This window comes from Phoenix dactylifera, chromosome 8, assembly GCF_009389715.1.
Source record: "Phoenix dactylifera cultivar Barhee BC4 chromosome 8, palm_55x_up_171113_PBpolish2nd_filt_p, whole genome shotgun sequence".
Lineage (NCBI taxonomy): Eukaryota > Viridiplantae > Streptophyta > Magnoliopsida > Arecales > Arecaceae > Phoenix > Phoenix dactylifera.
Window position 1 is genome coordinate 24,342,817 of NC_052399.1, and position 12,401 is coordinate 24,355,217.

At 37.7% G+C, this 12,401-nt stretch overlaps 1 protein-coding gene across 1 annotated transcript; it reads right to left on the minus strand.

Moving 5' to 3' along the window:
• Window positions 1-208: 208 nt before the first annotated feature.
• On the minus strand, window positions 209-11,941 carry LOC120111649 (signal recognition particle 9 kDa protein). Its single transcript, XM_039129344.1, has 4 exons — window positions 11,731-11,941; window positions 11,563-11,631; window positions 631-724; window positions 209-537 (listed from the first exon to the last, which is right to left on the minus strand). Exons 1-4 carry the CDS (start codon window positions 11,800-11,802, stop codon window positions 461-463), a joined length of 312 nt encoding a protein of 103 aa, XP_038985272.1. The 5' UTR covers window positions 11,803-11,941; the 3' UTR covers window positions 209-460.
• Window positions 11,942-12,401: the final 460 nt, after the last annotated feature.

Consider the following 12,401-nt stretch of genomic DNA (forward strand, 5'->3'; position numbering starts at 1 on the left):
TCCGTCTAGAACCGAAAAGTATTTAGAAAATCCATAAGACAAAATGGTACCTGTCCAATCTAGGGTTGAGGATCCAAAGCAAGGCATGTTCTCAGAAGAAAATGTCTCTTCTTTTGCTGGTGAAGATAACAACTTCCCCTGTCCACCAACACTAGAAAAACCTCAAATTTGCATGCATCAAAAAAAATAAGTGGTGGAAAATGGGCCAAAATTGAAAACAATTCTGCGTACTTAAATTTGCCTTGCTAGCGCAACCACCCCCAATGGGCAATCTAGGGGGCTTAAACAGGAACGATGATGTTTAGTATCCATGAGATTTTTAACAAAAATAGTAACTGAAAGCAATTCCAACCCTGTTCTGGACTGAGGGTATAATTGGCCTGCTTTTGTGTAAGAGACCAAAGAAACCAAAATCTGATCTTCTGATTCATTTATGAGGGGGCAAAACACAAATACAGTTTTACTGCCTCCTTCCCCTCCCCTTCTTCGAAGCCTGCTGCTCCACCTGTTCCTTGCCTGATACTTCTGATATGTCAGCTGCAAAATCAAGAAGAAAACCAATGTGCAAAACCTTAAATGAGTGAACTTTTTGTTAGCAAGCATTACTAGGATGTGATCAAGGAACAATACCATCAGGGCCACGGGCCATCAAAGTGAAGAATATGTTGTTGAGCTTCTCCATCTTTTTTGCATCCTGGGCCTGGTCTGTCTTGAACTTCAGACACTGCAAATATCATGTTCTTTGTATCAGTGAACCTAGGATACATTGAAGATTACTTGGTTGGTTACTGTGAATGCTGATGCAAAAATAGACTTCATGCAAACTAAAGCTTGCCTAACATATTTTAAAAAGAATTATACAACTTTTCTTACAAAATACACATAAAAAAAGAATTCACAAATTTAATAGCAAAAAATTCCCAAAATTGACCAAATGGCACATGTTTCACTAATGCTTACTTTCTTCACTTTTAAGGTGTACTCCACTGCCACTGTAAATAGATCCAGAAGTTATATTGAGCCTAGATATATTAAACGGCATTGTAGATATAGCATTCATTAGACATTGCTCCCATTGTTGACCATGTTTGTGAAACTTTCTAGAGTATCCAAAAACCTGCACTGTCTCCCAATAGAAGTTTGTGTATCTGATATAAAGTCAGAGAGGGTGTATGTTCATGAGAAATTTGAGAAAATCACTTACATCAACAAAAATGATAAAAAAAGAAAAAGAACTAGTAGCATGAATTTGAAACAATAGGAAAAAACAAATTAAAGGTGGAACTTAGCAAATTGTTTTAAAAGACTAATAAAAAAATGAAATGCACAACAATGCATGGATTATCCATAAAATATAGTCAAAGATTTCAAAAAAATAAAAAAACGCAAAACAGCCAAAATAGTGCAAATGAAATTCTAAAAATAAAATGAAGAATGACTGTAAACTTCTTCAACAGATTCAAGAATTGTTTGACAATGCTTGTGTATCATTACAAAATTCCAAGCAAAAAATGCCATCCCTCCTCCTTACAGATTAAAATGGTAAAATTTTAGCTTCAAAATTTGTTAAGTTTGGTAGAAGAGAATGGTTGCCATCAAGGTCCACCGTACCGGGTTCGGTAGGCGTACCGGTTGCCTACCGGACCGGTACGGGCCGGTTCGTACCGTGCTCCGGGCGGTACGAACCGGGAAGCTCTTCCCCGCCGGAACCGGGGAAGAAGAAGAGAACCAGAGAGAGCGCGGGGAAGAGAGGGAGAGAGCCCACCTTCGGCCGCCATCGGAGAGCCGCGGAGGGGCGTCGGAGGCCGGTGGGGGGCGGCGGAGCCCGCGGGGGCGCTGCGGAGGCCGCGGCCGCGTCACTGTTTCGAAAGAAACAGGGGACGCGGCCGCATTTTTTAATTTGGGGATTTTAAGTGAAGTCGGCACATCGGTTGCCGACTTCACTTAAAAATCCCCAAATTAAAAAATTTGGAAATTTTTAAGTGAAGTCGGCAACCGATTTGCCGACTTCACTTAAAATCCCTAAATTAAAAAATTCCCCAAATTAAAAAACGCGGCCGCGTCACTGTTTCGAAAGAGCCCCCGCGGGCTCCCCCGCCCCCCGCCAGGCTCCGCCGCCCCCCACCGGCCTCCGACGCCCCTCCGCGGCTCTCCGATGGCGGCCGAAGGTGGGCTCCCTCCCTCTCTTCCCCGCGCTCCCTCTTTTTCTCCTCGTCTTCTTCGTCTCCGGCAAGGAACCGGCCTGTACCGGTTTCCACGGCTCCGCCGTACCGGTAGCTGGCCGGACCGGTTCGGCATACGCTGGTTGCCATCAATGAATGATGAGTAAAAACAATATAAGGTTAGTTGATGTTAAACATGATTTTCAAAAGAAATTGTTACATTTAGATTGTTTTAGTGAAATGTAAATGTAACAGTTCATGCTCAAGAGCGCACATGATTGATGACTGAAGTTCCACAAACTAGATTGTCAGAGCAAATAATGCAACAGAATAGTAATCATGTAATTTTCTTAAGTTGAATTCCAGTAATCAAGTATCTGTATAATTTTTCAGGCTCGATATGTCAAGATAAAAACTTGCAAGTTCCATGCTTTTACTGTTAAGGCAAATTAAGGATCTGAGAACCTTGGATTGAAAATAGGATAGTGCATTATAGAAAGAAGAATCTATAAATCATATTCAAAGAAATAAAATGAGTCATCTTCGAAGAGAATCTTAAATGTGCCCATCAGTGAAAATTGAAGTTAAGACCTTCATTCTTTTCTCTGTACACATTTAGCTTCTCTCAGTTACACTATAATACAAGACGTTGCCAGACAATTTTCGCAGCTATGTACAAATTATTCTAATCATGCAGCAATGTCAGCGATAACTGGGCTGTCAAGATCATTATGTTTAGAGCTTTGCCACAATACAGATCTCCCTAAAATCTTCTTCAAACATTTGTTTTCTTAGCACAACAAATGACATCATTCTGTACTCTCTACGACTAAACTCTCCCCTTCATCTGGCAGAAGCAACTAAGCATTTGATAGCAATGACTCCAAAGTTGACCTTGCCATGAGGATAGAAGAAGTATCTTCCCTGATGGAGGATGAGCATTAATGGCAGCATAGGTCAGTCTCCGAAAAAAAATCCCAAAAAATAAAAAAAGAACAAGATAATTTCCAAATCAGTTCTTAGAACACCCACTGCAAATGTCATAAATAGTGGTGCAGAATCATCTGGTGGAAGTTCACTGAATTTCATGAGAACCATGCATTCCACACTATAAGGTCATTCTGTGTTTATACTAGTAATGGGCATCGGGCCGTGCCGGGCCGGCCCGGCCCAGGCCCACCGGGCCACGGTCTAAACGGGCCGTGCCTGGCCCGGCCCGCTTCGTTAGGACTCCTATAAATTGAGGGGTATTTTGGGAAAAAAAAATTGGACTCCTATAAATACCCCTTTCCTCCCTCATTCTCACCACACCAAACCAACTATTCTCTCCTTCTCTACTACTATTATTTCTCTCTTCTAAAGTGCTCTTCTAGCAATTTAATTTTTAGTTTGCATTTAGCAAGTGTTCAAGTGCTACACAATAGGAGGTTCCTGTTGAGAAGAGAAGGTCACTCCTGTTGAGAGCACAAGAGGAAGCTCAGAATCTCGGCTCTGCCTCTGCCCTCTGACCCTCTACTCAATTCCTCCTTGTGGTTAGTTTTTATTTTTGAATTCATCAATTTAGATATGTCATCTTTTGAGGAAAGTCATTTTGGCATTCCTCCTGTTTCTGAGGGAGAAGAAACTAATCCCCAACCCCATGTTCCTAGTTTCTCTAGAACTAGTGAACCGAGTGAAGATCAAACCTCTTCTCGTAAGAGGACTAGTGCTGTATGGAATGAATTTGATAGAATTATGGTTGATGGAGTCTGGAAAGCAAAATGTAAAAAATGTGCCAAACTTTATAGTTGTAGTAGTCGTGGGGGAACAGGCCATTTAAAAAGACATCAAGAGAGTCATAGGATGCATGATTCTCATGCTCAAACTCAAAGTACCCTTAATATACAAGGAGGATCACTTGTAGGTAATTTTGCATATAATCAAGAAAATCAAAGAAAAGCACTTGTAAAATGGATAGTTAAGGATGAATTACCTTTTAGTTTATGTGAATCTTTTAATTTTGAAGAATATGTTCAATTAAACCTATAACCTGCTTACAAAAGAACTAGTAGGCGTACATTTAGAAGAGTAGCTATGACTAACTTTTTAGCAATGAGACAAAGTTTAATTGAAACACTCTCTACTTTAAATGTAAAAATTTCATTAACTTCTGATATTTGGTCAGCATCTGTAGGTAGTAATTGTTTTATTGCCATTACTGCTCATTATATTGATAATGATTGGCAATTAAATAAACGTATTCTTGCTTTTCGTGCTTTTGATTTTCCACATTCTGGGTAACAAATTTCAAATGTCATTTATCAAACTGCATGTTCATATAATATTAATGATAAAATTATGTCTATTACTTTTGATAATGCATCTAATAATAATTCTGCTGTTACATTATTAAAGGACTCATTGCATCCCATGTTAAATGGAAATTTATTGCATATTAGATGTGCATGTCATATCTTAAATCTTTCTGTTCAAGCTGGCATGGGCATGATTCAAGATGTGATTTCAAAAATTAGAAATGCAGTTTCTTTTATTCCTGCTTCAAGATCAAGACTTCAAGAATTTAAGGAACTATGTATAAATCATGGTAAACGTTTTAAAAAATTTAAACTTGATGTAATTACTCGTTGGAACTCAACATATAGCATGATACATGATGCATACCCATATAAAAACTTATTAAGTGCATATATTAATGATCGTGGATTAGGCTTTACATTGACTGAAACTGATTGGAATAAAGGAAAAATTTTCGAAGATTTTTTGCTTAGTTTTTATAATGCTACCAATGTTCTTTCTGGTATTTATTATCCAACTTCATGTTCATTTTTACAACAAGCATATATAATTAGTCAAAAATTTGCAGAACATAGATATGATGATGTTTTAATGCCTATTATTGAACAAATGGAATCTAAATGGAATGAGTATTGGGACAAGATATGTCCTATGCATAACTTAGCTGCTGTATTTGATCCAAGAGTTAAATTGAATGGCGTGCTAATTTTACTTGATGCATACTGTGAAAATATTATTCAAGATCCTGAACCTGCTAAAATTGAGGCAAAACAACTTCTTTATGATATTTATGCTATATATGATGAAAAAATTCGTGGATCTAGATTCTCCGTACAAAGCTCTATTTCTTCTTCTAGTAGTTCTCGTTCGTCATCTATTTTTTCATTCATTGCACAGAGAAAACACACACATACTTCAAGTTCATCTTCATCTTCTTCATCTTTAAGTAGTGAACTAGAATTTTATTTACGAAATGATCTTCAGTCTGCATATGATGAAAATCAAATAGAGAGTCTAGATGTATTATCTTGGTGAAAGAATGTTAAAAATCAATATCCTGTTATGTCTGCAATTGCACGCGATATTTTAGCTGTGCCGATGTCCACGGTAGCATCGGAATCCGCTTTTAGTGCAGGTCGGCGTGTTCTTGACGAAAAGAGAAATAGGATGATTGGCGAAACGGTTGAGATGCTTCTCTGCTTCAAAGATTGGTTGGATGCTGAGGCGAGACTTCAAGATAAAGGTGGACATAATACAACATCCTCTGATGATGATGATACAAACACTACTGAATAGTGAATACTGAATCACTGATGATTAGTAAGATTTCTTAATTTTTTATAATTGTACATTTTTATTTTTTTAATTGTTAAAGTGAGTCATCTCTATTTTTTCTCCTTTCTTATTGTATTCTGGAGGTCAGACCAAGGTCTAAACCTCCCTTCATGTACCATTTTGATTTAAATTAATAAACTGGTAGGGGTCTATGCCAAACCCCCCACCATTAAGGTAGCTTTATATTTATAAATCCTTAGTTTTCAATATTTATTAATTTATTAAAAAAAATTTATGAAGCATTTATTTTAAGGGAGACGGGCCGTGCCTGGCCCGGCCCAGGCCCGGTTCAGGCCCTTATGGGCCGTTCCGGGCTGGCTCGCGGGCCGTGCCCGGCCCAGGCCCTTATGGGCCGTGCCGGGCTGGCCCGCGGGCCGTGCCGTGCCTGGCCCGCGGGCCGTGCCGTGCCTGGCCCGCGGGCCGTGCCGTGCCTGGCCCGCGGGCCGTGCCGTGCCTGGCCCGCGGGCCGTGCCGTGCCTGGCCCGCGGGCCGTGCCAGCCCAAGCCCTAATGGGCCGTGCCGGGCTCGGCCCGCGGGCCAGAAAAGTGTGACCCAGCCCGGCCCCCTTGAATGGGCCGTGCCTGGCACGGCCCGGTACTCGTGCCGGGCTGTGCCGGGCCATGGGCGGCCCGGCCCAGTGCCCAACTCTAGTTTATACGAATAAAACTAGTAACTACCGACCGCCATTTTGAGGATCTACTAAATCATCTGAAAAACATCCACTAGCATCCACTCTTTCCACAAACACAAAAGTAAATAAAGATGCATTACCTGTTCATAAAATCACTTGTTGAACTACGCATAATCACCTTTTTCTTGTAACCATAATTAGCAAAGAAGTTTCCCAACTAAAATACATATTTTAAATGACTCAAGCATAAGAGCCTCATTTAAATTAAGTAATAGAAGAAGATTTTACTCACAATCAAACAAAAGAAATTAGGAATTCATGTGCTTTATTGTAGTTCAAGTCCAAATCTCTTCCATTAATTTTTATTAAAATTGTAATTTCTTCAATAGGAAAAAGGAAATCAATAAAGTTGCTTATATCATTAAATATGATTCATTCTATGCAGATATAGGAAGGGTAATTGAACAAAGATCAACAGAGGATATCCTTCTAGAGGGGAAAATGTCAGCATACATTCTTTATTGACTTGGAGAAAGCATACAACAGATATCAAGAAGGGAAATTTTTTGGATTTATGAAGGAAATATTTATATAAGAGTTACATTAAAACCATTAAGGACATTTATGCAAGAGAAGCTATAAGCTTTAGGAGTTCCTTACTGCATGCAACAAGTGTATTTCTAGTCACGGTAAACCCGTACAACTGCACCAAGGATTCGCAGTTAGCCTATTCCTTTTTATACTAATTACAAGAAAACTTGCTTTTAAAATTTGCAAAAAGTATTATGGCATATATTATTTGCATAGGTTATAATTTTGAATGGCAAAAGAGTAACAAATGATATGCTAAATTGAAAATATGAAATAAAACTTTAGGGGAAAAAGCTATGGAGCCATGCCTATCTTCTCTACATGGTCTCCCGCTCTTTTAGAAATCAGATAGTCTGGTTATGTGAGAACCACTCTTTTAGAAATTGGGTAGTCTGGTTATGTGAGAAACATTACAACTATACCCTCTAAATCCCATCCAACTTTTGAAATGGAAAAGAAGAAGAAGAAGAAGAAAAAGAAGAAAGTCTGTCAATCTCTCTACCTCAACCAAATTCTACATCAAGGAAACCTACCTCTCCCTCCCTCCCTTATCTTTCTCATTTCTATCTTGCTATAATGCAAGCCCAATCCTTTTTATTCCTCTTTCTGAACCCCATCTACGTCTCTTCTGAAACCACCTCTCTCTCACTATCTGTCTTCTAAAAACTCAGAGAACCATCCTCAGAAAATCTCTGTGTGTGTGTGTGTGTGATGAACTCAAAAAGCCCCCACCAACTCCATATAAACAAGTTTCCACATTTTTATCTTGAAATTCTATCTTCATTCGTCCATAATCATTGGGAACAAAATTTCAAATTTGATGATTTGATGTAGAATTGGCTACAAGTAATTATTTATGAGAGAAGGCTAGAAATAATTATTATCAACTAAAACTTTATGAATGCAAGTTATTTTTAATGCATCTGATCATCACTTGTAAATATCAAATCATGGAAAATCAAATGCATTGCAGAAGTTGAAATTATCCTTCCTACAAAACGAGGAAAAGGAATTGAATCAATATTACCTACTAAATGATCTTTGATCTAGATTAGGTTGCTGCATGGAAGGTATCTTACTCCCACCTCTTGCAATTGTTAAGGGGTCCTAACACAGAAACTAGAAGGATAGTGGATCAATGTTGGAAAGGAAAGACAAGGTGGGAAGGGGAAGACAGAGGAGAGGAAATTGGAGCAAGAGAAAATAAAAATGTAGGAGGGCACAATTGAAAGGTTGCTTCCTATGACCCTTAGCTGAACCGGAAAGGCCGGTTTTCCTCGTGATTGCAGGTACCTAGCCCTGCAGTAGCCAATCAGGGGGTGTCAGGGATTCACATGGAAAACTTATGCAAGGCTACCTATTATTGCTCAAACTTTGGAGAACAAAGATATCACTAATCAGCTCTGTTATATGAAAAATAATGGAAAGATAGATGAAAACAAATATGTTTTCATGTGATCATAACAGAACTTTGTAGAACAGTGCTTCTAAGGTATCATGTGATTATGGAATATCTTGGCAAGTAAGAAACTTATAGAACAATGATAGACCTACAACATTATATAGCCAAAAATGTTGGGCAATATAAAGGGTCCAGGAAAACAAGCTGAATGTAACAGAACTGATGATGTTTAGATGGATGCATGATAACAAAAGAATAGAATGAGAAATGAATATATTAGAGAAGATGTAGGGATCATACCAATTAAGAACAAAGTGCTGCAGAATTAATTGAAATTGTATGGGTATGCACAGGGGCTTCCAGTATAAAGAGGTGTTTTGTGTGTGTGTGTGTGTGTGGGGGGGGGGGGGGGGGGTGTTGTATTTCAATCTTTGTTGAAGGATGTACAAAAAAGAAGGAAAGACTAAGAGACATGGATGACAGTTTTGAGGAAGGACATTTAAACCCTTGACGGTCTTGAGAAAGGACACTAAGAATCTTGAAATAACATCGTATGTTTCCTAGAATAGGAACATTTGATGAACAAGGATTCTTAAAGCTAACCCCAAATAGTCAAGATAAGTTTTGATGATTATGGTTGTGGTATAGTCAAGAAATTTTATCAGCAATTACCGAGACCCAAGGATGTTACATAGGGATGTTCATATCAGGGAGCATGCAACATGGCTCATCAACAACAGTAACTAACACATGCAATAAATCCTCTTCAAATCTCTATGTGAAGCGACGCATTCCAACCATCCAAGCAAGTCCACCAACCCAATATCAACATTAACTGAATGTACATGAATACAACTCCAAAATCCAAATATCATTCCAAAACATCATGCTCTTCAACCCACATCCCACCCTTTCTCAACAGAAAAGAGCTTCAACAACTCTGACAACTTTAGCTTCTAAAGATTCATTATATTCATGCTCATATTTTCATTGTACAAACTTCAACAAAAACAAGCTACAATACACTTAGCTTCTGCAAACTCTTCTATTGATCAATTATTTTGATCATAATATTATCCTGTTTAATTATTAGATCAATCTTTTCTTTATTGATGTCGTTACAAGAAAAAGAATTAAATCTCAATCCGTTCAAAGCACCTACCACAGTTAATCTGTAATTGTCATACTGTCCAGTTGACTAACTGCTGTCCATGGTAATATTTTAAGGAATGTGACACAGTATGACATATTATAATTGATACATACAGTTAGTTTAAAACTTTCATCAAATAGAAGCCAATATACATAACACACACACACACACACACATAGAAGCATATGAGAGCAATTATAATACACAGACAGTATAAGAAAAGGACTTTGCACTCACAACAGAATTATATCTTTGGTGTTGAAAATGGGAACATAAGCTAGTGGATGTGATCTTTCAGGCTAAAATGCCTATGTAAGAGAGAGAGATAGAGAGAGAGTCACATGTTTGACGGTCCCTTGTCTATGCATCAAGTCACTGAAAATCAGTACATAATATCATGTCACTAAAATTATATGTACCAAGAAGTTTTGATGCATAGAGGAGAGGCCCAACATGTGGTTTTTCGTATGTAGGAATGTTAGGCATTCTATAACACAATTTAGGATTAGCAATTTTCAACCACCAACAATAACTTTTGTATGGGCGTAAATTCCTCTCCTTACACCCTATGTGTATCAACTGCACCCTATATGTATAAAGAATACTTAGTTACATTTAGCTTGAAGTAACATTAAATATAGCTTCAAAGGAATACTCAGTCGAGGACTCATAAAACCAACCAAATAGTTGGAACAATGCTTGACAGTTAATAATTGTTGCAAACTAGAGATAATTGTCAAAATGAGTTAAGGCTAATAATATGCTATGATGGAAGGGGGACAACGGTCAAATTGTAGCTTATTCCTCATAATTGTCTTTAATGAGTTGACCTTTAACTTTAAAAAGCCAAGAGCTTCTTGGTGTGTGAAGCATGATAGAATGAGGGCATTAGGAATGCGTTACCTAGGACATAGACTGTTAGAGTTTTCTCATTAACAAAGATGGAAGTATATTATTTGTGTCATTGTATAACTATGATCATGGAGTTAAGATTTCAACAAAATTATATATCTAAGAGAACTTTGTTAGAAAAGACTGTTTTTATTCAATTGATGAAACATTTTCATTAGAAAGCCTTACTAAAATGCATATTTGATCCCAAAACTAGATAAATAAATTTTGACATGATAGTAAATGATGGGATTTGCTCCTAACTAATGTATTACCGCAAGAAACAAAAGAACAAATGCTAAAATTTGAAAATTTTGGACAACCTTCATGGGGATGGAGGTCTAAAGTTAAATTGATGAATCCCAGAAAGATGAGAGTTCAGAAAGCTAATATGAAAAGCATTTGATAAGGTTTTCATGGTTCATGATAACCTTTGTTGAAATGATCATAGGGATAAAGGAAAGCATAGTATATACATAACCAATTATACATATGGGTGAGATAAACCTTTACATTATCATGTTCAGTTCCATCATAAGCAGAACATGGGTAGATAACTGACTTGTGTCAATTTCTTTTAGAGGATGTTGATGGCAAACACATAAGTATAAAGTATGGACAAGAACCGATGCCCCTTATTTTGTATATAAATTCAGGAAATGCTCACATTCCAAATCATGACTAAATGATTACCCATATATATATATATGCAAAATAAATGAGATGTCCAAGAGTATGTTATCAAATCGTACAAATCAAAATTAGGACAGAGAGAAAACGAACATCATATACAGGCCATGCATTCACTTTTCCTATCTCAACTTACCCGATTCAAATTTAGAACACTCATCCTCCTAACTATTTATACGAGTTTGTGATGCAGCCATCGTAAACCAAATCAACGTGACATTGACCCATCCGGGAATTCCATAAGAATCAAGAATTGTCATACAATTTGTTCACACCTCTATTCTCAGCGGGCAAGCCAATCAATCTAATAGAGAATTGCACGATAAATTTCCAATTCACTACAAAATTTAAATAAATTACTAAAAATAAACCCTAGATTTTGAAGAGATTGCGAGAGGGTTTGGGAGTACACCTCACGGTTGTCGGTAACCTTGAGGATCAGCTTCCCGTCGCAGTGCCTATACTTCATCACGTACCGGGACTACTCGATCAAAGAGATTAAAATCAAAAGAACAAGAAAAAGAAGAGATCAAATGAAAGAGGAATTAAAAAGAAGGAAAGATAGGATTTAGAGGAATACCGACTGGGGATCCGCGCGAAAGAGCTGCACGGATCTCTCCACGAACTCGTCCCAAGAAGCGATGTAAACCATTGGAATCAGAAATTTGGGAGGCGCTGGGTGACGAAAACCCTGAACCCTCAATTTGCGGCCTGGATCTTTGTTTGCCTGGAGAGGAGGAAGGAGAATGGAGGTACGGTGCTCCGCAGGATCAGGGGAGGGTCTAGAATATTCTGATTGATTGGTAACGATAGATCAAGGCCGTCTGATACATGGACTTCCATGTTCATGATTATGCGCGGCTCTCATGAAATGAACATGAAAATAAAAAAAGTGGAGTGTTTTTTATTTGTTAAATTCCCAAAATAGTGTGTCTTTATTTGTAAAATTTTAGCGATGATAGCACAGGAGAAGGAGCCAACGGAAGGATCGTCTGGCAAATTTTATGTTATCAAGGAGTCACGTTAATGGAAAATTTTCTCATCATTCGGAGATCGGGTGTTGACAGTAACAAAATATGAAAGATTTTCTTTGGCAGTTTCACTTCCACCTGGATCTAAATATAAAATTTTATTAGAATTTTTTATAAATATATTTCCAAAAATTTAAATTTGTGAAAATATTTTTTTAAAATTTATATTTATTTCTGTGCCATCATAAAATATTGTTTTTGCATAAATATTTCTAATATA